Below are 27,965 nucleotides of genomic sequence, written 5' to 3' on the forward strand. Positions count from 1 at the left end.
TATCCTAATAATTCATTGTAAAAAGTATGAGGCTGAAAGACAAAGATTACAGGACCAAGTCAGAGAGGAGGGACGGGATTGGGATTTGATGGGGATACTGGGAACAGAGGGTGAGGGGGTTCAAGGCACCAGGAAGCCACTATTAATGTTATTATTAATGTTCACTATTAATGTTCTATTAATGTTCTTAAGAGACACAGGACTGGTGGGTAGAATTTCAGAGTAGCAGTAATGTGTAAAATGACATGATGTTACACACTCTTGTACAGTAGGTGGCGGTATACACCTTAACGTTGTTTGTGATCCGCCAGTAAACAGAGAGAAGAAGAAGGTACACAACTTTTTTCAAGGGCATTGAAATAAATAACACTTCGTAAGGTAAGACGTGAATGACTTCAGAGCCAAACCAGTCACGGTTTTAGGTGTTTGGATAACAAACTGCGAAACCTCAGTGACTTTGTTAATTAAAATCCTGGAAGATATGAATATTATAGTGTCAGTAGGCAGTATATTTTTATATTTAAAATTCCATAATAACCTCTCAGCATATTGTAATTTACCAAGGCCTATAGAAGGAGGCCAGGACACGGGTCTTGCGGATTGGGTATAACGCATGCGCAGTGTAACTGAAGCTGCGGTTGTGCGTTGTGATTGGCTCAATTTCGGCGAGTGCAGACCAGATTTTACTGCGCATGTGCCATACTCCCAAAATATGACGCGTTGATGACGCGTGATCTATCCTCCTTCAATAGGCCTTGCCCAGAATCAGGAACTAAATCTCTCTACCAACTACAAGGTAAGAAATAACGGCTGTACAAAACTCCACAAACCAACTCACCCTGCTAAACCCTAAACCCTAAACCCGCTCACATGCACCGGGTCCTTTCACTCAATCACACACTTGCTCGTGCACGAGCAACCAAATGTTTACCACCACTAGTAAACAAAGCAACAAATGAATGAGTGCGTTGAAAGCCTCCAACTACTTTTACGCACCAACCGGCCCCGCGCACCAAACTACTACACCTGCCCTGAAGTTCAACACCTACAGACAGGTAATACAGCGAAACAGACGAGCCACCCATCAGTCATAACCCGGCCCGTGGGCCATGACGACAACGGGAACGGACACAAAATGACAAATAATATAAAGTATGTATTATAAAATTTTTTTTAAATTAAAATATTTTGTATTGGCATGAACGTTCAGGTTACATTATTGCCAAAGCGAAATTACATATTACTGAATAATTACATTTCACAAGAAATAATCACAATCATAATATACCAAATACATTTTAAATATACATTCTTTTACAGATGTAGTTAATCAGAAACATGTTCGGAGCTTGTAGCACCTCTTATTCTAAGGCAACAGTCAACATATTTTGCAGCTAATATTGCACATTGATTTTTCTCCCCATATAAGTATGGTATTTTCTGAGGATCGGGGAGATGGATGAACTCAGGATACACTGTATGTTATTTATTTTTTCAAAGAAAACATCCTCTCACGTCCTTCTATTTCTCACAGCACAGTAAGAAGTGAGATTGTGTCTCCACCGCTCTTGTATAACAATGTGAACACAGCCTGGCCTCCCTGGGTAGTCTGTTCTGCCTGTGATGGCCTGTTTCTATGACCATGCTGTGTCCACTCAGTCTGGACATTGTCAACGTTTTTCTAAGTTTACTATCAGTCACGGTGGTCAGGTATTCTGCCACCGTGTACTCTCTGTTTAGGGTCAAATAGAACTCTAATTTACTTTGTGATTTGGTGGTTTCGTTCCAATATTTGATATCATTTTCTTTTTGTTTTGAGATGATTTGGTTGGGCCAGATTGTTTGGTGTCTGTCCTGAAGCCCTGGTGTTGGGGGGGCAGAGCTTCAGGACTTGCTGGCAGAGAGGACTCTTTTCTTTGTTCGACTCTTGGCACTGCAGGGCCCTGGACTGGTAGGAGTGGGGGTCACTAGATTGGAGGTGTTGATAAAATTTGATGGCTCGTTTTTTAATTTTAATTATTAGGGGGTATTATAACAAATAATATAAATTGAGAATCAAATGTAGTTATGGAGTATGTTAGTCAGTGAAATCAGTAGTGTCAATGTGGGTATGCTTGAATAATGTAGTGTGAGGTTTTGTGAAGTAAAAAGTCTAACAGAAACTAAGCAAAGCAAAAGTGGTTGCAGGCAGCTGGCAATGAGAGAGAGGGAGAGGGAGGGAGGGAGAGAGAGAGAGCGACGCACGAGAAGCCGGGCCTTTACATCCGGTGGAGCACCGGGCCTAGGTGGTCCAGATGTACCAGGGATTCCAATCAGCACCTTAAACACAACACAGGCACGTCACTGATACATCACATCTGCAGACAAGCAGGGGCCGTCACACTGTTATCAAGTTCCGTTAATGCATTAAAGAAATTAGTGGCGGTAAAACAAATTGTTCACGTGTTATTGTTCACGTTAAAGCTGAAGTAGGCGAGATTGGAGCAAATATGATTAAAAAAAGTTATTTTTATGAAAACGGTCGATATATCATGACAGTAGTACATGAAACAGGTATCCTGAAAAAAAACATGTTCCTCTGTGTCCTCCGGTGTCCTCCAGTGCTCCTTACAGCATCTGCAAGATTTCACAGACCGGAGGAAAATAAGCCGTAAGAGCTGATCTGAGGTCTGCTGTCCAGCTGCCGTCTATGAGAGCCGGCTGTCAATCACTCGCGAACTCCGACCAAACGGTCAAACTAGGCAACGCTAATCAAATATGAATCAATATTCTGTTACGTTAATGTCTATTTCTCTCCTCAAATGTTTTCAGAATCATCTTGTAGTGTACGGTTTAGCTGTAAGATGAGAAAGTTTGTGACGCCGCCGCCGCCGCCATTGTGAAATCTGTTGCAGGAACGCCAAGTTCTGGTCACATGACCGGAGCACAGCCAATAGGAATGCTCTCTCTCTGAAATGACCTGTGATTGGTCAAAGTCTCCAGTCACGGGCTAGATTTTCTAAAGCCTGAAAACAGAGCCATGAGGAGGAGCAGAATTCTAGTTTTCTCTCAACTACAATTTCTTATGTCTGTGTATTTTGCTGATGTTTAGGTGAATTATGCTGACTGCCTTCAGAGCCGCCAGACGTTCCCTCAGATATCTCATGAGGATCTCTCACCATGCCTCGGACTCAGGTAAAACACAAACACGGACTATTTTCCCCTTTTCTGTTATTATCAGGGATAGTAAAGTTAACACTTTAGAGATTCGCTTTTAAGGCTTTGGAATGTTGCAAGTAAAATTACTGGTTTAAAATCTGCTCAAGAAAAAGTAAAACGTCATTAATTTAACAGATACCCAGTTTCTACTATGATGTTTTAGAGAACCTACAAAATGTTTGCTTTTATAAGAGATGTAAATGTAGAAACGTTTATAGTACGTAACGGCCCATCTATTTGTGCACACATAGTTGCCAGTAACGTGTAAGAAGCATTTCTTAACTATATCCTCTAACATCGATGCTTCCTGTACCTCCAGAGCAGCAGAGAGGCGATTTGATTATAGCTTATGTTCTTACTTTTCCATTCCCTTCACTTGACTTCACTTGTTGATGACAGAATTCTGGACGTAGGAGAAATCAGTTCTGTCACACCAAGGCCCTGTTGGTTTGGATTGTGTTACACGTGCCCTATAAGCTGTAAAATATCAAATACACAGTACTACAGGAATGATAGCACTTCTGGTTCCCTCGTCTGGAAGTCAATGGGTTTTTAGTTAAATGCCTGAAATAAGGTCTGTGGTTAACACAAGCTGAAGAGATTTTAATGTTTTGTTCTACGACATAAAATACATCAATACATATCCCATTTGTGAATTTTGAAGCTTTTCCGTGGCTAAATGAGACGACTAAACGTCGTCACGCCGACTCGTCATGTGACCGTTGTGTACTGTCTGTTTGTTTATAGCCTAACGTTAGCTCTATACTTCCGGCAAATGTATTCACACATCAAAAATCATAACAGTGTTGTTCATTTGTGGAGATTATTTTACGGAACAAAACGTGTAATATCATAAACGTGTGTTTGCCACAGAGGTGATTTTCTGCCAAAATGCCAAACCCAATGGAACAGTCCCGTTGGCTTTTCTGACGAGGGAACCAGGGCGATGCTAACTTCCTGGTTGGCCTACAAAAATACGTCATCCCTGGAGCACTCTATAGAAATAAGTAAACTAACAACATAGGAGCAACTAACTGCAGCTGATGTCATTTCTGAGTCTCAATACAACAAACACAGTTAACAATAATTAGTTACACATGTGAGATTCCTCTACCTTTAGAACTGTTTTCACAGACAGGAAAGTTGGAGCATCTTTGATAGTACTGTACGTGAGGTAGTAAAAAAAAAAAAAAAAAAGCTAAAGTTTCAACTGTCTCTTCCTATATATTTTCTTCTGTCTCTCTACAGATATGACTCTGTTAATTAAGGCTGTCACAATAACCGCAATATTGCAATACCGCAAGCCAACCGCAGGGAATGACAAGCAACCGCCACACATGTTCACATTTTTTCTTTTTTAAATTCTTTGCAATGAGAGCGCTGCATATTTTGCATATATCCAGAGCAAGTACTCTGCCATGTGCAGTTATTTTTACTTCCGTATCATAGCAACCAGAAGCACCCAAAGAGCCTCAGCTGAAAAATATTTTCCCTGTTTTTCAAGAAGGTACAGGCAGCCTGCGGGGAGGTGGGGATAGACGGTCCAGCCCCACCTCCCCTGCACGCCTTAGATCTAGGGTTGGAGTACACAGAGCAACCAGTCATATCTCTCTCTCTCTCTCGTATCAGCAGTAGAAGTTGGAGTATTTACAGAAGCGTGTGTTCTGTAATGGAGCAGTCACATAATTTAAATTCTCTGAGTCCCGCTGAGTTGAGGCTGTTGATCAGACAGGAAGATCCCAGAATAAGCACCACGAATGGATTAGCCAACGGTAAACACGAGCTATGAGCAGCTTATAAGACATCATGAAAATTAGCGATTTTTTTTTTTAATCAAAGCAAATATTTAAATAAAAATACAATAATTTATTTCCTAATCATTTACATTGTGTTTCTATGCAAATAACCACAATAGATGGAAATAACGAAGTATAGTACAGTGATGTGTACCCTCCCATTTATACTCTCAACACAGTTGAGCCTTTTGGCCTAAATGAAGAACTGAATCTGTCATGTTTCCTCTAATTGATTCCACTTGATATAAGCAGTTCTTGCATTATCTTAGTACCATTAAGATATATCTGTGTTCTTTTGGTTCTGATGCCATTATAATGCATGGGATGTGGCACTTGGACATTGGCTATGGCAACTCCCACTCTTTATCCATTATCGAATAGAAATCCTGTTCAACCAGCTAATGTACTGGAGCCATGTTCTCTGTCTGTTTCTGTGTCTGTGTGTCAGGATACCAGCAGGCTGGGGTCGTCATCCTGCCCAATCATCTGGCCAATGACTTTGAGGCGTTCTGTCGCAGAAATCCTGCCCCCTTGCCACTCCTTTATCGCAGCCAATCAGGAGAGACTTCCTGTCCACCTCTTGCTAGACATGCTGACATAAGGTAGAACACACACCCACTGAGCAAGTATCCAACAGGTTTCCATTATTCTTTGACATTTTGTGTTGGTATTTTTCTTCTTCTTTTGGTTGACATTAAGTTTAGTATATAAGTCCTGCAGTGTTAAAAAAAAACCAGAAATATAATGTGTTTTTTGAACATTAAAGCATGTAAACATGTTCTAGTAGAAACCCAGAATACGATAAGTATGAACCTGAAAATGAGCACGATATGTCCCCTTTAAGGTGAATCTAGTTCTATTCATTCCTGAATTCATTATTTTACATAGTGAATGATTCACCTCCGTATAAAAGTCCAGCAGCTTTCATACTAACTTTGGTTGATGTTTATGAGTCTGCTAATGTTTTCGAAAAGTTGTTGAAACATTGACATGATACCTTCCACACACCACTCGGCACACCGCTCTATGAAGACAACAGTATGGAGGGATTCAGGGAGAATTTACCAATCCCCAACCCATCACACAGACACAGTGACTGACATGAAACCACTGGTTGGATCTGGTCTTTTGAAACAAACTTAAATAGGCTACTAGATTGATTTAATAAATACTTATTGGTATTTTGCAATCAATAGTTCTTTGAATGTTTTAGAAAAAATATATACAACTGAAATGCCCACAGGAATGTGCCTTTCATGCCACTGACCCACCTGTGTGAAGAAGGTCATATACTATTGCAAATAATATTCTCATTTCTCATCTCAGTTATTTAATGAAGGCACTTGAGTAGTAGTATTTGTTCAAGTGTTACAGAATCCCTTGCATTCTCCTTCCACCTCACAAATCTCTGTGCTTCCTGAAGTTCCTGCTGATGGTACACTTTACAAACCTCAACATGACACATGACTTGTGTTTGCTTGTGTCTTTCTGTGTCTTCAGGACAGACATTTCTAAGTACTGTGTGTATGAAGAGGGCTGCCTGGTGAAAACGGTCTCCAGTCTGCAGAGTTACAGCACTCAACCAAGGTATTATAATAAAGACAGAGCACTGCATTAAATGCTTTTAGGTATTTATACTTGGGGTTGTTATACTCAGGTAACTGATAGCTATGAAATAACCACCACCTCCTCTAGTCATGACTGGGTCCAAATCCTCTTATTAAAGGTGCTCCATACGATATCCAGAGCATTAATATAGCAGCAAACAACTATTGGGTATGTAAATCAGAGCTTCTCTGTGCTTTGTTGACAAAGCCGGGTGGCCGCGCATGCTTTTAGTGCATGATAGTGCATGTGAGTGTGCCCCACTGGCTAGCTCACGGTCGCCTCTCTGCACTGCCCTCATACAGTGGTTACAACTGATAACGCCGTCCGGACCGATAGTGTTGCGTAAGCGTAGCGCCCACCCTCCGCTACCCCCTCAGGTAAACACGGTTAGCTCTGTCAGCACTGTTGCTGTTAGCACCGTTAGCTGCAAGCTGCCGGCTCAGCTGTCTCCATGTTGAGAGCCGTGTGGAGGCAATAGATATGCTCTGAATTTCAAATTTAGCACCTTTAACAATGAGACTTTGGTTACATTTATGATTCAGGTATTTATTGCACTAATGCGCTTTGAGTGATCGGAAGACTAGAAAGGGGCTGTTTAAATGCAAGTCCATTTACCATTACTTGAGTAACCATACAACAGACCTGTGTCGTATTCTAGCACAGAAAACTGCACACACACACACTACACAGACGGGCAGGATCTGGGATTTAAGAAGAACCAGTACCTTTAACCCCTAACAGGTTCATCTGGCCATGCCAGTAGGCCTGTAGGCCAATATGTGAAAATAAATGAATAAGGGATGTCAAAGTTAATGTGATAATAACGCTAATGCAAAATCGTTTTAACTGCACTCATTTCTTTAACGCATTAATCAATACATAATAATATGCTAAATTTAGGCAAGGAAAAACTGTCATGGCTATTTTCAAAGGGGTCCCTTGACCTCTGACCTCCAGATATGTGAATGTAAATGGGTTCTATGGGTACCCACAAGTCTCCCCTTTACAGACATGCCCACTTTATGATAATCACATGCAGTTTGGGGCAAGTCATAGTCAAGTCAGCACACTGACAGCTGTTGTTGCCTGTTGGGCTGCAGTTTGCCATGTTATGATTGGAGCATATTGTTTTATGCCAGATGCAGTACCTGTGAGGGTTTCTGGACAATATCTGTCATTGTTTTGTGTTGTTAATTGATTTACAATAATAAATATATACATACATTTGCATAAAGCAGCATATTTGTCCACTCCCATGTTGATAAGAGTATTAAATACTTGACAAATCTCCCTTTAAGGTACATTTTGAACAGATAAAAAATATTTTAATCGATTGACAGCCGTAAAATAAATATAGTTCAAATTAGGTTATGGTAGACAATCATGTTTTAATGTTACCTATTTTAACATTTTAAGCCTCATTGACATTTTGTCTGTCTACAAAAAGCACCATCATTTGCAAACTATCACGCATTTGCTTTCTGTTAAACAACATTTCTTATGAGTTCACTGATTCAGAATGGGCAGCCTGTCATTGTCACGCTCCCAAAGGAATCAAAGGAAATCACAACCTTCTTGACGTGACTTTGTAATCCTACCAGCCTCACTTCTATTTTTTTTTTATTGTGCTCCCAGGACTTCATCAGAGCAGCAGGCTGCACATCATGGCCCATGGTCAGACATGGTGTGTTTCTATCTGGGCTGCAGTTTTGGCTTTGAGGGCCAACTGAAGAAAGTTGGAGTCCCCATCAGAAACGAGGAGCAGGGCACAACCGTCAGCATGTATCGGGTATGGCACAAATATCTACTATACAAAGCTGTATGTGCAGCAAAGTAATAGTAACACCTTTGTGTAATTAATTTAATTAATAATTAATAACAAGGATAGGACCCACATATAGGTGAAGCAGGCAGACCGGGTCACTGCAGTGATTTATTGCAGGTATATAAGCGTACTGGCAGGTACAGATAAGCAGAAAGGTCCAGGTGAAAGGGCAGAGTGACAGAAGCTCAAAAGCAAAGCAAAACAGCAAGAAAGCACCAAAGCAACTATGATAGTATTATGATGGATAGTAATAGTATACTGTATTTACTGAGAGACTGCCGGCACCTTGTGGATGGATAGAAAATGGCAGTGAAGGGGCCTGAGGAATGTGGCTGGAGAGAAAGACTTTGACATCACATTACTATAGATTAGACAGTAGAGATGAACTGTAGCCTCACACCACCAGCATTATTACAGAACACGCCGGAAATGCCAGAGTTCTTTTTTCCACCATTGACCAGCTGCTAAACACTGTTCCTGTCCCCCCACTATCCTCAGCAGCTAAGTGTGAAGAGCTTGCCCTATTCTTCATGAACAAAATAACTTCAATCAGAGCTAGTATCACTACTAGTGGAGGTGAAACTGACATCAGTAGATCCCGCAATGTAACCATGAGCACTTTTACATGTATCACACTAGGTGAACTTTCTAAAACTGTCAGTGAATGTAACTCTACAACATCAGATATCGATCCTATACCCACAACATTCTTTAAGCGAGTGTTTGATAGTGTCTCAGGTCCGGTCCTACACATTATAAACACATCCCTTAAAACTGGCGTTTTTCCAGATGCTTTTAAAACAGCTGTTGTAAAGCCCTTATTAAAGAAACCCAAATTGGATACCAGTATACTAGCAAACTACAGACCGATATCAAATCTACCTTTTATTAGTAAAGTATTGGAAAAGATAGTATTAGTCCAATTAAATTCCTTTCTTGAAGAAAATAACATCTTGGAAGTCTCTCAGTCAGGTTTCAGAAAATATCACAGTACTGAAACTGCTCTCACCAAAATAATTAGCGACCTCAGACTTAACTCTGATTCAAATAAAGTATCTATCCTTATCCTGTTAGATCTTAGTGCGGCATTTGATACCATTGATCACGACATCCTAATCAATAGACTTGAAAAGCTTATTGGGCTCACTGATAGTGTACTGAACTGGATCAAAACATATATCAGAGGAAGGAAGTTTTATGTTAGCCTAGGAGACCATATGTCTAAGAAACATGAAAACTGCTACGGGGTTGCACAAGGAAGCTGCTTAGGTCCATCACTCTTTTCTCTTTATACGTTACCACTTGGTGACATCATCAGAGAACATAATATTGATTTCCATAGCTACGCGGATGACACACAATTGTATATATCAGCTGAACCTAATGATGCGACAGCCATAAATTCCATTACAAACTGCTTGTTGGCAATAAACAAATGGATGAACAATAACTTTCTCAAATTAAATGAGGACAAAACAGAAGTTCTACTTATCGGCCCCAAATCTAAAAGAGAGATGCTAACCACGAATCTCGGAGGTTTAACCGCCTGGCTTAAACCTGAGGTGACAAATCTCGGTGTCATCCTGGACGCAGATTTGAATTTCAACTCCCACATTAACAAAGTGACCAAAACAGCTTTCTTTCACCTCAGGAACATAGCGAAGGTACGATCATTCATAAAACAAAATGATGCTGAGAAGCTAATTCATGCTTTCATATCCAGCCGGTTGGACTACTGTAATGCACTCTTCGCTGGTCTTCCCAAGAAAACCACTGGAAGACTCCAGCTCATTCAAAACTCTGCAGCTAGATTATTAACAAAAACTAAGAGGAGAGAACACATCAGTCCTGTCCTAGCTACTTTACACTGGCTGCCTGTTACTTTCAGAATCGATTTTAAGGTCCTCCTCCTCACATACAAAGCACTAAATGGACAAGGACCTAGCTACATTGCTAACTCCCTTACAAACTACACACCAGCGACAACACTGCGATCATCAGATGCAGGTCTATTAGAGGTCACCAGAAGCAGTCGTAAGAAGATTGGTGATGCGGCCTTTGTCAACTATGCCCCAAAATTATGGAACGCACTACCCATAAATATTAGGGAAGCAAACACGCTAGACATTTTCAAAAGACATCTTAAAACCTATCTTTTTACCAGCGCATTTTCTCTGTAACTTGCACTACGAATTTTATCCTGCACTATTTATATTTTACTATTTCTACTGTTCTAAAATGTTTTATTATTTTTATCAGGATTTTGTTGACTCCATGCACTGCTCTTGCTGCTTGTTTTTAATTTATTTTATGTAAAGCACTTTGAACTGCAACTCCTGTATGAAATGTGCTATATAAATAAAGTCTTACTTACTTACCACTATCATGATCAACAAAAAAATGATGGGATATACAGTAGCTGCAGGTAGCCAGGAATGGGTTTCTATTAGGGCTGTCAGAGTTAACGTGATAATAACGCAACTTGCAATTTTTCGGTTGTAGCTGGTCAGTTTTAACGCTAGAGTGAAGATACTGGTATCATATGAAACTACAAAAACCTAAAGACTAGCTTGTCGTGAAGGATGCTGAATAACGCTCCAAACGTGCGCAAAATTTTGGTGAGGAAAAACTGGCATGGCCAATGTCATATGTTTGCATAAAGCAGCATATTTGCCCCACTGCCATGTTGATAAGAGTATTAATTGCTTGACAAATCTCCCTTTAAGGTACATTTTGAACATAATAAAAAATGTGTGATTAATTTGCGATTAAATTTGTTAATCGTTTGACAGCCTATGTGATGCCTATGTTCATGAAGCAGTGTTATAAAGCATGATCGCACACACTTTGGAACACCTGCTTTAAAAATATGAAAATAAAGGTTAATTGCATTGATTTATTGTATGTATATAACATCAAATGTTAAGATTTGTGCAGCTTCAACTGTTATCAGCCTATTAATTTGCCGTTATCAGTTGTCATCACGAGCATAGGTTTGAGGTGGTATGGTACCTACTCTACCTCCTAATTGGCTCAGTAGGCGTTATCATCTATTGGTAAACTGGATCACCGCAGGGAGGCTCTAAATTGTTAGGCAAGTCCGTAAGGAGGATTTCGGGGTGGATGGATGGGTTAAGACTTTCACCCAGGAGACCGCCGTTCATGTCTTGTTTTCATGTCCGTGTACTACGTTAAACCACCACCACAGCTCTAATGTAGGAAACTTTACTCTTCACACACAGTTTCTTTATGAAGCTGAGGTCTACATTAGAGCTATGACTAAAGATTATTTTCATTATTGAATAATGTGTTTAGTATTTGGTCTAAAAATTGTCAGAAAAGAATGAAAAATACCGATCACAATTTTCTAGAACCCCAAGGTGACGTTTCTAGATGTCTTGTTTTCGCTGAACAACAGTCTAAAAACCAAATATATTCAGTTTATAATGATATAAAACAGCAGATACTAACTTTTGAGGAGCTGGACGCAGCACATTTTAGATTTTTTTTTTACCTGAAAAATGATTTATCACATCATCAAAGTAGTTGCTTAAGTTAGTTGATTAGTTTTCTGTCAATCGACTATTGATTTATCAACTATTGTTTCAGCTCTGGTTTACATTAGATACACATTGTGAACAATTTTATACACATAGAATATAAATATAAAAAATCAGGGCAGACAGTTTTTCCTCAAGAAAAAATAGATAGCATATATAATGTTTGAGAGTTTAGAGTAGGGCTGTCAATCGATTCAAACATTTAATCGTGATTAATCACATGATTGTCCATAGTTAATGGTGATTAATCGCACATTAATCAGACATTTTTTATCTGTTCAAAATGTACCTTAAAGGGAGATTTGTAAGGTATTTAATACTCTTATCAACATGGGAGTGGACAAATATGCAGCTTTATGCAAATGTATGTATATATTTATTATTGTAAATCAATTAACAACACAAAACAATGACAAATATTGTCCAGAAACCCTCACAGGTACTGCATTTAGCATACAAAATATGCTCAAATTTTAACATGGCAAACTCACTTGCGTCTGGGCGTGTGTGTGTGTGTACGTGCGTGTGTGTGTGTGTCCAGACTGCAGTTCCCTGTATTCCTGCAGGAGTGTTCAGCTGTCCTCTAGTGGTCACTATGCGTCCTGTTCCAGCTGCTAAGCTGGATGCAGCAGTGGAGGTCACTCACCTCAACCCTCTAGCACATGGAGCTCCTGTACACATAGGAGACCCAGGTACTACACACACACACACACACACACACATGCTGTACACAGGATAATAACCTTCATGTACCCATCCATAAATCGAGCGTAGCGTTAGTTCAGGCAGGCCATGATGTCAAGCTCTGCTCATACGATGGCGATCAGCTGATAACAGCTGATCTTAAGCCAGCCCAATCAGCTGATGCATCAGCTGACAGATCAGCTGATTCCTCTCTATGCATTCATTGGTAAATTTCATACAGGGCGCCTTATTTAAGCTGCTTCAGCCGGCCTAACGTTGCTGCTTCCTCTACAAGCCGCTCGCAACCCACCTCCACCCCACCACCTCCTTTTAATACTGTTCTAGGGCTGGGCGGTATGGCCTAGGATAATATCGCGATATTTTAGGCTATATCGCAATACACGATATATATCGCAATATTTTCAAATATCCTCTAAGCACTTCATAAATGCTCAATTTAACCCTTTGATGCATCCAATCACACCAATATTATGATCTTGTAGTCCCTGCAGCATATGTCTGCATTAAAATCTCTGTTGATATTCATTAGTGGTTCTTTGGAACAATTTTAATCTTTCATACAAAAAGGGTTGGCTTGGAAACATTACATGACAATTTGTGTTCGATGTTCGCGATGTAGTCGTTTTCTGTACCGCGCGGGGGACAAGCCGCGATACATCGACTATATTCGATGTGTCGCCCACCCCTAACTGTTTATGACTTAATCAATGTCAATTCTGTTGTCATTGATTCCGGCTCTGTTCTGCACCCAGGGGGGTCTTTGCTGCTGCTCTCCCTGCCTTTGGCTTTCCATGTGTGCACATGGAAGGGCAAGGAGGAGTGCTCTCCTTGCCTCATGCTACCACGTAGGCTCGTGGATCCACGCATGCGCGTGGATGGGCAGGGAGGTCCCAGAGCAGAGCCATACCGCCAAATATAATGTATATATTACTGCAATGTAATAAGTGTCTTTGACTAAAGTGGTCCTGACTGAACTTGGCATTATGTGTGTGTGTAGCTGTCTTAGGCATACAGGACCTGTCCAGACCAGACTATGGGGGGCGAGTAGAGCTGCAGCCCGGTGATATCCCTGTGTTCTGGGCCTGTGGAGTGACTGCTATAGAAGCAATACTCAGCAGCAGTGAGCAACATGATTATTGGCTAACACTGTATTAACCTTTTCGTAGTTTCTAAGAAATGATCGTGCATTCAGACTTCATGTTCTGTCTCTCTCTCCACAGAGCCCTCTCTGGCCTTCAGTCACTCACCAGGCTGTATGTTCCTGACTGACATCCCAGACTCGTCCTCTTCCTCCTCAATACCTCCACCCTCTGAGAGCGGACACTCTCCCTCCACAGATCCCAGTCTAGAACTGATCCCCCTCTGCTTTCTGGTATCCCACAATCCCTTGTTGTACAGTTTGGCATCTCAGAGGGCAGTGGCAAAGATCAGACAGCTGGAGACGATTATTGGAGAGGACCCAGGTATAAACACGTGCAAAGAGTGATCTCATTTGGGTTCTTAAATGAAATACGTAGTGATGGAGCTTTATCTGATTGAAATTGTATTTTAGTCGCAGATTTGGTTATTAATAGCCTGCAATCTACATTTTCTTTTTAGCCAGGAAAGTGGCTAAAAACCAATTTGACCCATACTGAAATATCTCAACAATTATTAGATTGATTATTGTGAAATGTTGTACAGATATTCATCTTCCCCTCAGGATGACTTGTAATTACTTTGGTAATCTTCAGACATTTCAGCTAACACCATCATCAGGTCAGAATTGTAACTTGTCCAACTCTTTGGTTTATGACCCAATAACTGAAAAACTGATGTCACCTCCATCAGCCTCAGCTGGACTTTGTGTTATCTTTGCCAATCTTAGCCTGTTAATACAATAACGAAGACATGAACATTTTCTGTTGAACATCAGCATGTTAACATTGTCATTGTGAGCATGATGGCATGCTGATATTTAGCTCAAACCCATGTATATACAGCCTCACAGAGCCATTGGCATGGCTGTAGACTCATAGGCTACATTCAGTAATTTGTTTCTCAAATCAGATCTTAAATTTGCCTTTTCGACCTTTATCGCCCTCTCCTGGTTTCCTCCCAGGGTCACAATTCTCCCGTATTTCTCCCGATTTATGACAAATTTTCACACCTTTTTTTCCTTTTCGTTATCTCAACCTGTTTCTGGCGCTGTACAGCATGTAAAAGCTTTACTGTTTCGACCCGGACGACAATACAGCTACACCTGATGTTGTTAACTGGCAGAAGAGAACTGCTCGCGGCACAACCCGGTCTGAGGTGCTCTCGCCGCACATCACAACGCACAATGCAAAATGTTCGGCTTTGCGCAATGCAGCGAAAAGCCGCCGCGGCACGGCACAAGCCGGTGGAAATAATGTGCTTCAGAGCGCAGTGGTGCTGTTGACGCATTGTGTCTGAAAGTGCCCACAGTGAGTGAGAGATGGAGAGAGAAACAGAGAATACTAAGAGAAAAATAGTCAAGCAGAGGGAAAAAAATGAATGAATGAACGAATAAAGACAGATGATTATTAGTTCATGCCAGAGGGGTAAATTATTCAGTGTCTTTCCTGAGAATTAAAAGTAAAATGAAAAGTATTTAAGATTAAAAATGCAGTTGCAGTGTACTTATTATTTTGCTATTTTCATTCTTTAAAAGTCACCAGAATGCAGGAAACAATGTCTCTGAGGAGCCCCAAACCACCGCCTTCATTTCTAAATCCTCCCTATTTTGGAGGTCTCAAGGTTGGCAAGTATGTCTGTCCGTGGACTGCTGATCTCCTCCATGTTGTCCTCCATAGTGCTCTCCTAGTAGCAGCATGGATTCTGCTCAGCACTTCCGTCACTCTGGATTTGACGTCGTCGGTGTGTGTCGTGTTGAGAGTGATGTAGAAGACACTTTGAGCTCATTAAGTTTGATGGTGTCCAGCTATTTGTCACCTTAAACGTTGGTGGATAACACTCTGACAGCCTCTGTGGTTATTAGCAGAGATGTACTGTAGGATGATGGAGAGCTACGTCAGTACCAGGTTTGCTGGAGGTGGATGTGAGTTTGTCCCTTTTTCTCTCTCCAGGTCAACGAGGGATCAGAGCTTTATTTGTTCAGGATGAACTCCTGCGTTCCTGCCTGGCACTCTCCCAAGCATGCTCTGTTGCCATAACAACCGGCTTTCCAACACACATCATGCACAGGTATCTTCACATATACATATACGCTTGACACACAGCTATATTTACATTCCTTTTAGAAGTGATCTTACTACACATGATCCTAATCCCCGTTTATTTGAATAGCCTGCGGCTTTGGTACATAGTTAATTATTCAGTATGTGACATGTTTTGTGCCAAGGTTCCGTTTTGTGTCACGCTCATGGAGCATAACTTCTCTTAGCTCTAGCCAAAAGTGACAGTGGGGAGATCAGGTGCATCACCTGATGGGGAACCATGCAGAGCTGGATCTCACAGGTGCATGCTGGCTGCTCATTGTGTAGCAGGAAGTTAGCAGTGAGTCAGTGACAGCTCAAACTATCCCAACCAGAGGTGGAAACACACGGCCTTAAAGTTACAATCTCGAAGATCTCCGTTTCGTTCTCTTTGGCAGCACCTTTGGCAATAAGCGGGGTGGGAAAAAAGATAGACAGACATTCATTTAAATGAAAATCTTTCGAGATTACTACTTTAAGTGTGAAGCTGAAACAGGAACCTCAAAACGTGGCTCCAAAATATTGATTGGTATTGGGGTTTCCCTTTTAGCCCCCCTGAGGAGACTGACGGCCCACCTGGTGCCATTGCCATGGCAACCATGCTGCTGTCGCTGGGGAAACAGGTGACAATGGTGACGGACAGGAGAGCCCTGGAGATGAACCAGGCCATCATTGATGAAGCTGTGAAGACAGGTGAGACGGACTCCAGAATCTAACACCACTGAAAGAATGTCATTACCCTTCATCATTGCTCTTGAAATTAAATCTGTTTTAAATATTTAACGAGTCTGTACTTGGTTTAATAACTTCTGTAATACCACCCTCAGGTGTGCTGAAAACTGCAATCCCATTGGTTGCATTTGAAGACGGCGGCCCAGACTCTGCACTACACTTCTTGTGTCACCATGGAGACCCCAGCAAGCCCAGGTTAGCTGACCTGTGTTTGCAGTAAGGATGAGGACACGATAAAGGACCTTTTAGCCCTATTATGATAACAGATTTTCTAGATTAGTCTGTGTTGGTTCGATCTGTGCCCTTAGTGTAGATATTTGTTAGTGAGGAAAAACTGTCATGTCCATTTTTAAAGGGGTCCCTTGACCTCTGACCTCCAGATATGTGAATGTAAATGGGTTCTATGGGTACCCACGAGTCTCCCCTTTACAGACATGCCCACTTTATGATAATCACATGCAGTTTGGGGCAAGTCATAGTCAAGTCAGCACACTGACACACTGACAGCTGTTGTTGCCTGTTGGGCTGCAGTTTGCCATGTTATGATTTGAGCATATTTCTTTAAGCTAAATGCAGTACCTGTGAGGGTTTCTGGACAATATCCATCATTGTTTTGTGTTGTTAATTGATTTCCAATAGTAAATATATACATACATTTGCATAAAGCAGCATATTTGCTCACTCCCATGTTGATAAGAGTATTAAATACTTTACAAATCTCCCTTTAAGATACATTTTGAACAGATAAAAATTTAATTAATTTGCGATTAATCACGATCAAATATTTTAATGGATTGTTAGCCCTATTTAAAACTTGAGTATCTGAGCTTCAAGAGTGTGAAAGTAATGTGCTTGTAATTTGTACTACCAGGTACGACCACCTTGTGGCGATAGAGCGCAGTGGACGTGCTGCAGATGGAAATTACTACAACATGAGAGGAATAAACGTCAAACATCTGTTGGATCCCATTGATGACTTGTTTATCGCTGCCAAAGATATACCAGGAATTATCACCACAGGTAGGTAACACTCAATTTACATTTAGTTGTCTTCATATTATTTTCTTTATAATACCTTTTTATTTCTCTAATTTAGGGGATTCAAATTGTAAACAATAATGGAACAACCAATTATTATTATGTTAATGATTCATATAACCTGTCGAATAAAAAACAGGGTTAGGGTTAGCCCTACACTTTATGCTAATCACATGCAGTTTGGGGCAGTATAAATGTGTTTATTTTGCCTATTCTAAAATGGTGTATTTCTGGTGTGGTCTTTATACTATGACAGTTTTCCCAAAATTAGACTTAAAGAATTGCAATTTACCGCCTCGCTTACAGTATCGCAGTATATGGAATCGTTATTGAATCAGTAGGGACAGTGCAGTACTTACTAGTACTTATTTTGAATATACTTTAATGAATGAAAGGAGAAACAATCGTGAACCTTTTTAAATGTTGTCACATGCCCTCTGTGTTAGACCAGTCAAACTCACACACAGTTGGTACATGCCTCTAGAAATGATTATGAATATGACCTCCCTCTCTCTGACCCTGTAGGAGTGGGTGATGGTGGTAATGAGTTGGGGATGGGTAAACTGAAACAAAAGGTGGCGACTCTGATGCCCAAAGGGAGTCTCATAGCCTGTGTTGTTCCCGCTGACTACGCCATCACTGCAGGTATGGACTTATTCGTTATACTAGCCGTACAAAGTGAACACGGCAGATTATACTGTTGTTATGGGTGCATACGCACAGCACACAAATGCTTTTAACACACGTAATAACGACTGTAACATCGTTGCTGATTACACTGCTCCTGCAAGTATGGATACATATTTAATGCACACTGAAATTCAGGTACACACCAACAGGTCTACACACAGAATGCATATACAATATATCAAACATACACACTGAACACACAATAAAAGTGAAACTGGCCTCTCCACAACCTCTGATTGTAGGCTGAGAAAGCCTGTGTCAAGGACCAAAAGTGGTTAGAAAGTTCCACAGTGGAGTAACTACATTATCTGTACGCTAATCTTTATAAATGTTGGACGTTTTATCTGTCCAAATGGGGAAGTGAAACCAAAGAGAGGAAATAACACACAACCTCTCTGTCTCAGTGATTCATTCCTAGATAGATCAGCACGCTCACGGGGGGAGCTAAAGACGCAATGTGAGATCGGGACCATTCAAGTCCTTAAAGGTTCTCTATAAGATATCCAGAGCATTAATATAGCAGCAATCAACTATCTGCTATGTTAAAGGGACTATTTGTAACTTTCAGAAATGCTTCTTAACAGCGACACCTGTGGCCATGAAATCAACGAAAGTCAGCGTCGGGCTCGCGCTTGCTCGCTCTCAATATACCTGAACGAGCATCACTCAAAACAGTGAGGCGACACACGTCAGCTAAAACCACAATATCACTCTATATTTCAGCTGCTCGGCAGTAATGTTAGCTGACCAGACGAAGGTCTCTCCATGAACATGATTTAGATCTGATCTTAGTGTTGGCTTTTCCTGCCTCAGCGCAGGCTGATGCAGCGGGGCTCTGCAGTGTGTCTCCCTGCTCTCTCCGCCCGCAGCCGGAGTGAGCAGAGGAGACACCGGCACCCGGTCGGTAACGAGAAGACAACGTAAATCTCTGCACAGTTCCGTCACTTCACAAGACACGGAAAACCTCTGTTGGTCTGGAGGAGCTGCAGCAGTTATTTCTGCACAAACGTCCCCTGTACATTCACTAGATATTCTCAGAGCTAAACTAACTCTTCTGCAGTGTGTAGTGAACGCGCGTTCACGTCTAGAGGTAGAGCGAGCTGAGCTGTCTGAGTGAAGGCGAGCAGGCAGAGGAGGAGGGTACAACGGCTACACGCCAACGCGCATATGCAAGCGCACATGTGTGACGACCGCTACATTTATGCGCGTACAAAGTTACAAATAGTCCCTTTAAGATATAGAGGAGTAAAGTCTACCTGAGCAGAGAATGAAGTCACTCTCAGTCTTTTTGCTTTGTTGACATAACCGGTAGGGCGATTTTGAATTGCGATATGATTTGTGATATTATTATTTTTTTCTCATTTTCATTGAAAACACATATCAAGATGATTATGGTGTGATTTTTGCAGAAATCTGTACCAAATAAATATGTTTTCTTAAGTCTGTATAATATGATGTGTCAGCAACACCACAATATTTAATATAGAATGGTATTTTGACAAACATTTCACCTATCAAATCCTGCAATTTGAAAATTGCAGTTGGCCATATTGGCATGGAAGCGTAACGCCCACCCTCCGGCTACCCCCCTCAGGTTAACACTGGTTGTTTTCAACATTAGCGCTGTTAGCACCATTAGCTACGAGCCACTGGCTCAACTGTCGCCATGTTGAGAGCCGTGCAGAGGCAATAGAAATGCTCCCAATCTCACATTTAGCACCTTTAACTGACTCCATCCAAACTACGGCAATGTTCCGACACCCAATATAATTTTTCCTGCAAAATTTCGGTTATCTTGGCTAAGAAGGTGGAAGTATGACTGCCGGAATGTTACATTTTCTGTCAAACCGTCATCCTAAAGGGAGCATCTTCTTTTACAATGGGAAAGTTGTTACATTTCATGCTTTTTATTATGCTTCCGCGCCGGCAACAGCTGTGGCGTTATGTTTTCAGGGCTGTCCGGCCGTCCGCACCTTTCTCGTGAACCCAATACCGCAGGAACGCTAGGAGGGAATTTCTTCAGATTTGATACAAACGTCCGTTTAGACTCAAGGATGAGCTGATCTGATTTTGGTGGTCAAAGGTCACTTTGCTACACTTACTACTTACTACATCTGGCCATTGGCTGATGGACATGATCCTTGCTCATTAAGAACCAACAATGATGCTTTGAGAAAGCAGTGAAATACCTCTTATAGTACAACTTCAGAGTTTTCCTTGTCAGGATTTGCCAGTGTCTTTTATTTTATCTGTCTTCTCCCTCTCTCATCACCGTCCCTCCCTCCTGCAGGGGTGTCTAACTGGGGAGGATATGCTGTGGCCTGTGGGCTCTACCTGCTCCACACCTGCTCCTCCCACCAGAGATACAGAAACAAAGGACTGGGTTTGGAACGCACAATCCCCCCAGAACAGCTCCAGGACTGGACTGCTAACCTGCCATCTGTGGACAAGGTGAGACACACACACACACACACACACACACACACACACATGCACAAACACACACACACACACACACACACATGCACAAACACACACACTGAGAGTACTAAATAAATCTACAGTAACTCTGAATTCAACAGCAACTATTTCAACTTAATTTACTCTGAAGTAGTAAACTACAAACACTGGAACATCTGGATGCATAAAGATCATTCATGTATGTTCTCTCTCTCTCTCCGCTCTCAGTTTGAGATTGGATTATTAAGATGATTTATTAGAGCATGCCAATGCACATGAATGTCCCTGGTCCACAGTGCATACATTTCCAAATGACACAAGAAAAAGTTACAAAATAAATAAAGGAAATCAATTTCACAGAAGTTATATAACCAGATGTTCAAGCCAAAAGAAAATTCAGGTGTATCATACAATACAACAAAATTATAAAGACTAAATAAATAATGCAGTCTTTTCTATGCTTTACCTATTAATTAACTTAAAGTTGCAATAAACAATATTTCTTTGATCAAAAGACTAAATTCACAGGACCACAAACCCACAGAACATTATCACCTACTCTGCAGCTCCCCTCAGCTCTACAGAGCATTTTAGCCTCTTTTTCATCATCTTTTTGTTTTTTTGGCCTGCAAACTCCGCTGTCATCAGCCTCATTTGCAGCAGCAGCAGGCAGCTGTTTTGAGCTCCACAGAACCCACTGTAGACTACCTGCTCGGCCCCAAACAGTAGACTGTTAAACTAGCTTGTGTACATAGTGTAGTGGAGCATTAACGGATAAAGAGACAGATATTTCCCACTGGATTTGGGGGAGATCAAAACACAGTACAGAATTTGATTTTAGTAATTTCCAGGTCTGGATAAGTGTGGAAAAAATGAAAAGAGAGTTTGGAAAAAAATGTCTGTTTCCAGACTGTTGCCCCTATTCTGTTATATAAAATTCAGAATTTCTAAAAGATAAATTGATCATACAAGCAGAGCGTTCTTCATGGCGTTTGGAGCAGCCAGCACATCCAAAATATGAACTACTGTGTGAGAGAGCGCGGGCCAGAGAGAGCTTAATGTTGTCGAATACAAGGCAAGAAGTAGGTTATGACCTGCAACTGACACACTGACACAGAGCTGCCTCTACGCCACGTCACAGCCTGCAAAACAGCTCTGCCCCAAGATGTTTGACGGCGGAACGTCATCCAACTTTCTACGCAGCAGACAGAACTGAACGGCCACAATTGGGTAAATGCAAGTTCTCCGAGGGTTGGTCTGACAATCCCAAATACAAAGTCTGGTTGGCTAAGGATTCCAAATGGGAAAGAGAGAGAGCTGGATGCAAAAACATCTCCAACATGGTGTAAGCGGCCATATGTAAGGGCAAAAGCAGTGTAGTCTTGTCACAGCATCTTCTACACCCAGAGTCACAAAGTCAAATATGGTCTGAAAAATCTACCCAGCAGCCTGGAAATTTAAGGCTGGAAAAGAATGGTATTCTGAAATGGAGAATGTGCAGTACCTAGGGCTGTTAAAGTTAATGTGATAACTGTTGTTTTAACGCCACTAATTTCTTTAACGTATTAACACAACTTGCAATTTTTAGGTTGTAGTTTTAAAGCTAGAGTGTAGATACTGGCATCATATGAAACTAGAAAAACCTAATGAATCCATTGGTACCAACCATTTCATGCTAGCTTGTCGCGAAGGAGATTAAAGGGACTGTTTGTAACTTTTTAAGCGTATACATGTACCGGGTCGGGACAAATGCGCGTTCACACATGCGCGTTCGCATATGCGCACTCGCGTGTGGCCGTAGCCTCGTCTCCACTGCCTGCTTGCATTCACTCAGACAGAACGCGCGTTCTCGCGTACTCGCTCCACCTCTACTAGACGTGAACGCTCGCTCACTCGTCACTGCAGAAGAGAAAGTTTAGCTCTGAGAATATCTAGTGAATGAACAGTGGACGTTTGTGCAGAAATAACTGCTGCAGCTCCTCCAGACCAACAGAGGTTTTCCGTGTCTTGTGATGTGACGGGGCTCCTCAACGAGTTACGTTGTCGTCTCGTTACCGACCGGGTGCCGGTGTCTTCGGCTGCCGGCTGCGGTCGGGAGGCGATAACGTAACTCGTTGAGGAGCCCCGATGCCTCAGCCTCCACTGAAGCAGGAAAAGCCAACACTAGGATCAGCATTGATTCATGGAGAGACCTTCGTCTGGTCAGCTAACATTACTGCCAAGCAGCTGAAATATAGAGTGATATTGTGGTTTTAGCTGATGTGTGTCGCCTCACTGTTTTAAGCGATGCTCGTTCATGTCTATTTAGAGCGAGCACAAGCGCGAGCTCGACGCTGACTTTCGTTGATTTCACGGCCACAGGTGTCGCTGTTAAGAAGCATTTCTGAAAGTTACAAATAGTCCCTTTAAATAACGCTTCAAACTTGCGCTAAATTTTGGCGAGGAAAAACTGGCATTGCCATTTTCAAAGGGGTCCCTTGACCTCTGACTTCAAGATATGTGAATGAAAATGGCACACTGACAGCTGTTGTTGCCTATTGGGCTGCAGTTTGCGATGTTATGATTTGAGCATATTGTTTTATGCTAAATGCAGTACCTGTGAGGGTTTCTGGACAATATCTGTCATTGTTTTGTGTTGTTAATTCATTTCCAATAATAAATATATACATACATTTGCATAAAGCAGCATATGTGTCTACTCTCATGTTGATAAGAGTATTAAATACTTGACAAATCTCCCTTTAAGGTACATTTTGAACAGATAAAAAAAAGTGCTATTAATTTGCGATTAAACGTGATTAACTATGGACTATCATGCGATTAATCACAATTAAATATTTGAATCGATTGACAGCCCCAGTAGTAACCATGCAAACAGAGCTAAAAGGACAGTAAATACTGGACATTAGCCAGGGGACAGAGGGCACACAGCTCCAAATGAATGCTAATGTAATGCTCTGCTTCATAACCATAACAATATGTGTTTCAATAAAAAAAAAGTAGACCTATGGTACCTCTCTGTAAGACTGCTATTTACACACACTCTTTCTCTCTCTGTCCATCTCTCTGTCCCTCCTCCAGGAGGAGTCTATCCTTTCCACTCTGGTGCGTTTTGGGATAAGAAGCGGGAAGACTGGTAACCTGGCCATGGAGGTGGATGGTTTGACCTTTCACCCCACACACTCTGACATCATCACCAGACTACTGGAAGTCACACTAGGCTGCACCACTCCGGACCAATGATCACCTCCTCCTGTTTATTCTCAGCAATAGTTTTAAAAGAGGTGTAGTTCAAAAAGTGAATTTTGACTGTGTGAGATTATAAGAGTAATAACATGATCTTGATACAAGTAGCTGTGAACGCTCGTTACGTTCAGGGCCATGTGTGGGAAATGAACGTTTTAGATTAGTAATCAATGTATTGATTTGGTGGTGCCTGATGTTGTGAGGTAGTCTGAATGAGAGTCAGCGGTGCTGAGGACGGCCTGAGGCCATGAGCATGCTGTTCACCTGATGATACTGTATATAAGTCAAGGCACTGAAGTTGTGTTTCCTCTCTATTCAGATTGCCAAAAGGAAGCGAGAGGGAAAAACAAGTGAATGAAAGGAGAGCTGTGTGTGTGAATTTTGGGGTTGCCGGGTTACCTTTCAGGTCTCTTCCTTGACTACCGGTGACAAAGTAAAGTAAGCTCAAGTAATCTGCTCTCTGCTATTTCAGTAATGAATGAATGAATGAAAGAATCAGAGCTCTGACATTATTTTGATGCCCTGAAGAATAACAGTGTTTTAAAATGCCCTCGCAATGGTATAGATGATTCATTGTGTTGTTACTGACCGTAAGTAGAAAGTGATGTGTGAACAACTGCGATGTTAAAACGGATCTTTAGCACAGAACCACTAGACGTTTTGTCCCTTAAATGGGCTGTGATTTTGCGTTTGACACAAGTGTCACTTTGAACACAGGTATATACAGTTATTAGCATGCACACGGCTGACTCAAGTCAAAACACATGTTAAAGCTGCAGTTGGTAACTTTAATGAAAATAACTTTTTGTCATATTTGCTCAAATTGTCACTATATCCTGACTGTAGTGCATTCAGCTTCCTCTGTGTCCTCCTAGTGCTCCTAATGGCTTTTGCAAAATGCCCAAAGGAAAACAACCAATCAGAGCCGAGGAGTCTCTAACCACCGGGCCACACTGGGAACGTGGCGGCTGCCTCGTTGAACTTCTGCGTCTCTCACGCGTGTGGTGTCCACACCAACAGCGTTTTCAGTTTGCCTTTCATAATGGCCATTTCATTTCATTAGAAATGTAATTTATATTTATTTTAGACAGAAAAAGGTTAAGAAGCCTGTGCTCATTTGTAATAATCCCCAATTAAAAGCCGGTACCATTCACTTGTGGAGCCGTGCAAGTCACTGTATTTTCTACAACACTGTCCTGCAAATATTTCACTATTGAGATAAAAATAAATATGAACTTTTTTTTCATGTCCGCGACTTATTCTACAGATATTTACATTGAAACTGTAGTAATGTCCTGGTATGATATCAATATACAGTCAATAGATCATTTTTATAGTCTATTTTTGCACGCGGAAAAAATTAGGCGAGACGTCAAATCTCTAGAAGAGACGCAGATGACGCACAGCCGAGCCGAGCTGCTCACGCTGTGTGGCTGCTCTGACCTGTTAACATGGATGCCAAAATAAAAAGCAAGAGGTTCCGCGACGCACACACGCTGCTCGCGTTCCCAGTGTGGCTCGGCCGTAACACAGCTGTCAATCACTGCTTGTAAATTCTGATCAAACTGTCAAACTACGCAGTGCTAATCACATGTGAATCAAGATTCTGTCGCCTATTTTCTTGCCTCAAATATTTTCAGAAACATATTTTGGTTGTGACCCGGCCTCCATGTTGAAAACATGTACACAGTCCACTATGTTTCTGAAAACATCTGAGGAGAGAAAATAGGCATTACAGTAACAGAATATTGATTCATATGTGATCAGCGCTGCCTAGTTTGACCGTTTGAGTTTGTGAGTGATTGACAGCCGCTCAGAGACTCCTCGGCTCTGATTGGTTGTATTTTCTTCAGACGCAGTGGAATCTTGCAAATGACATTAGGAGCACTAAGAGGACACAGAGGAAGCTGATTTTTTCACAGATTATGTGTCTCATGTACTACTGTCAGAATATAGTGACAGTTTGAGTAAACATGACAAAAAGTTATTTTTATTAAAGTTACCAAATGCAGCTTTAAGGCATATTTCAGATCCACTAATGATGTAGAGGTCCTTTGGGATGCAGAGATAGATGAACTGAACACATTCCACAGACTGCTTAACAAGCTGGATCCTAACTTAAACTTCACATTATTATGTGACCTTGATCTTCAGATGTATAAATCTGACAATGGAATATGCGTGCAAACGCAAAAGAGAGAAACACTCTGGAGGCACACTAGTGTTTTGGCATGTCACTATAGCATGACACCACTTTATGTTGTTTTCATTACTTGGACTAGTGTAAGGTACCCAGATATATCTATTTACTGCATTATAAGCAGTAAATGTATAATGCAATCGGCAGAAACACTGAACAATGCGTATTTGGCAAATGTGTCAGTTTTAAACAAACATCATTCCATGAAGTACAGTGATGATGTTTTTTTGTTCTTACATATTGATTTGCTTCTCATCAACACTCCACTTTGACAAATGACTGTTTATGTAGTCAGACATTCAGTCAGTGTTGCACATTGTTGTAATATATTGCTGGAATTGAATCTTTAATTTAAATGTTATTGTCAGAAAAATATGTTTTAATGCATTTTATTTGAATTATTTTTGTATTATGATGTAATTTAAATAAAATAATATACCACTAATCTGAAGTTTGGGGTCCCCTGCTGGAGCTGTTGCCCCCGCGACCCGACCCCAGATAAGCGGTTGAAGCTGAGTGATGAGTGAGTAATCTGAAGTCTGTATTATATATATATATATATATATATATATATATATACAGTATATATATATTATGGACTATTATGGATATATATATATATATATATTGTCTTTTCTAAGTTGAGCTATGATGAGCTCTTGTGCACCTTTATAGCAGTTGAGCTGGATTCTGACATGGTATTTTTATTAGTGTATGATAGGAATGGAAATACCTTTGTGTGTCTGATATATGCAGTGGAACTAACTTTCTCCACAAGAAAATCATCAATGAAGTGCATTTGTCAACTATCACGGGCGAGAGATGTGACCCATGACCAGATTATTATAGTTTATAAAAATGCAGTGTGGTGACATAGGTTGGTTTTCCTTCTGTCCGCCAGATGCATGCATATACATAGATGCGCCCGCCATACATGCAAAAATATACTATCAATACATTTCAATTCATGCAGAAATTATTTTATAAAAAGCTTAGAAAATGATTCAGCGTTTTTCTTTAATCGTTCTCTGCCGAGAAACAAGAAATGCCAACGCACAGTGGACAGGTAGCGGTTAGCGTAACTTTGTTAAACAGACCAGACCTACAGGTAGGCTGCATCCCATGAACATGCCCACAGCCTCAAATGTTGGTCTTAACGGAAAACAATAGCAAGATAACATTTCCAACAGCTACTCTATGAAAATAAATGAATTTTAATTCACCTCCATTGTATTGACAGATATCTTGAAATTTCGGCAATCAAACCACTACAGGTTAGTAAGAGATCTGTTCTCTCTATGTCATTTTTGTAACTTTCAGAAATGCTTGTTAACAGCGACACCTGTGGCCGTTAAGTCAACGAAACTCAGCGTCGGGTTCGCGCTTGCTCGCTCTACATAGACATGAACGAGCATCACTCAAAACAGTGAGGCGACACACGTCAGCTAAAACCACAATATCACTCTATATTTCAGCTGCTTGGCAGTAATGTTAGCTGACCAGACGAAGGTCTCTCCATGAATCAATGCTGATCCTAGTGTTGGCTTTTCCTGCTTCAGCGTCTGTGCCGGGGCTCTGAAGCAGCGGGGCTCTGAAGCAGCGGGGCTCTGCAGCGAGAAACGTTATCGCCTCCCGACCGCAGCCGGAGTGAGCAGGGAGACACCGGCGGCACCCGGTAGGACACGATAA

At 41.2% G+C, this 27,965-nt stretch overlaps 2 protein-coding genes and 1 long non-coding RNA gene across 6 annotated transcripts in view; 1 reads left to right on the top strand and 2 right to left on the bottom strand.

The window, feature by feature from the left end:
* The window catches only part of LOC119474418, an 813,351-nt gene that overhangs the window by 336,439 nt on the left and 448,947 nt on the right, over positions 1–27,965 (bottom strand). The window lies entirely within an intron of this gene.
* On the top strand, positions 699–26,745 carry dglucy (D-glutamate cyclase). Of its 4 annotated transcripts, XM_037796458.1 has the most exons (17): positions 754–796; positions 3,092–3,174; positions 4,828–4,970; positions 5,443–5,596; positions 6,495–6,581; positions 8,238–8,391; positions 12,529–12,679; positions 13,690–13,812; positions 13,913–14,155; positions 15,782–15,899; positions 16,461–16,603; positions 16,738–16,837; positions 17,514–17,662; positions 18,206–18,325; positions 20,661–20,821; positions 23,912–24,114; positions 24,396–26,743. In XM_037796458.1, the coding sequence occupies exons 3-16, from the start codon at positions 4,868–4,870 to the stop codon at positions 24,071–24,073; spliced, it is 1,968 nt and encodes a 655-aa protein (XP_037652386.1). In that variant the 5' UTR covers positions 754–796; positions 3,092–3,174; positions 4,828–4,867; the 3' UTR covers positions 24,074–24,114; positions 24,396–26,743. The 4 variants fall into 4 exon arrangements, with proteins under 4 accessions (XP_037652388.1, XP_037652386.1, XP_037652384.1 ...); XM_037796456.1 differs by having other exon boundaries at positions 756–796; positions 4,831–4,970; positions 23,912–26,745; XM_037796460.1 differs by lacking the exon at positions 4,828–4,970 and having other exon boundaries at positions 699–796; positions 23,912–26,744.
* Positions 13,154–25,874, bottom strand: LOC119504409. Its single transcript, XR_005210559.1, has 3 exons — positions 25,860–25,874; positions 21,386–21,388; positions 13,154–13,666 (listed from the first exon to the last, which is right to left on the bottom strand). It is a non-coding gene; the product is annotated as an uncharacterized LOC119504409 (long non-coding RNA).

The sequence above is a fragment of the Sebastes umbrosus genome, chromosome 16, assembly GCF_015220745.1.
Source record: "Sebastes umbrosus isolate fSebUmb1 chromosome 16, fSebUmb1.pri, whole genome shotgun sequence".
Lineage (NCBI taxonomy): Eukaryota > Metazoa > Chordata > Actinopteri > Perciformes > Sebastidae > Sebastes > Sebastes umbrosus.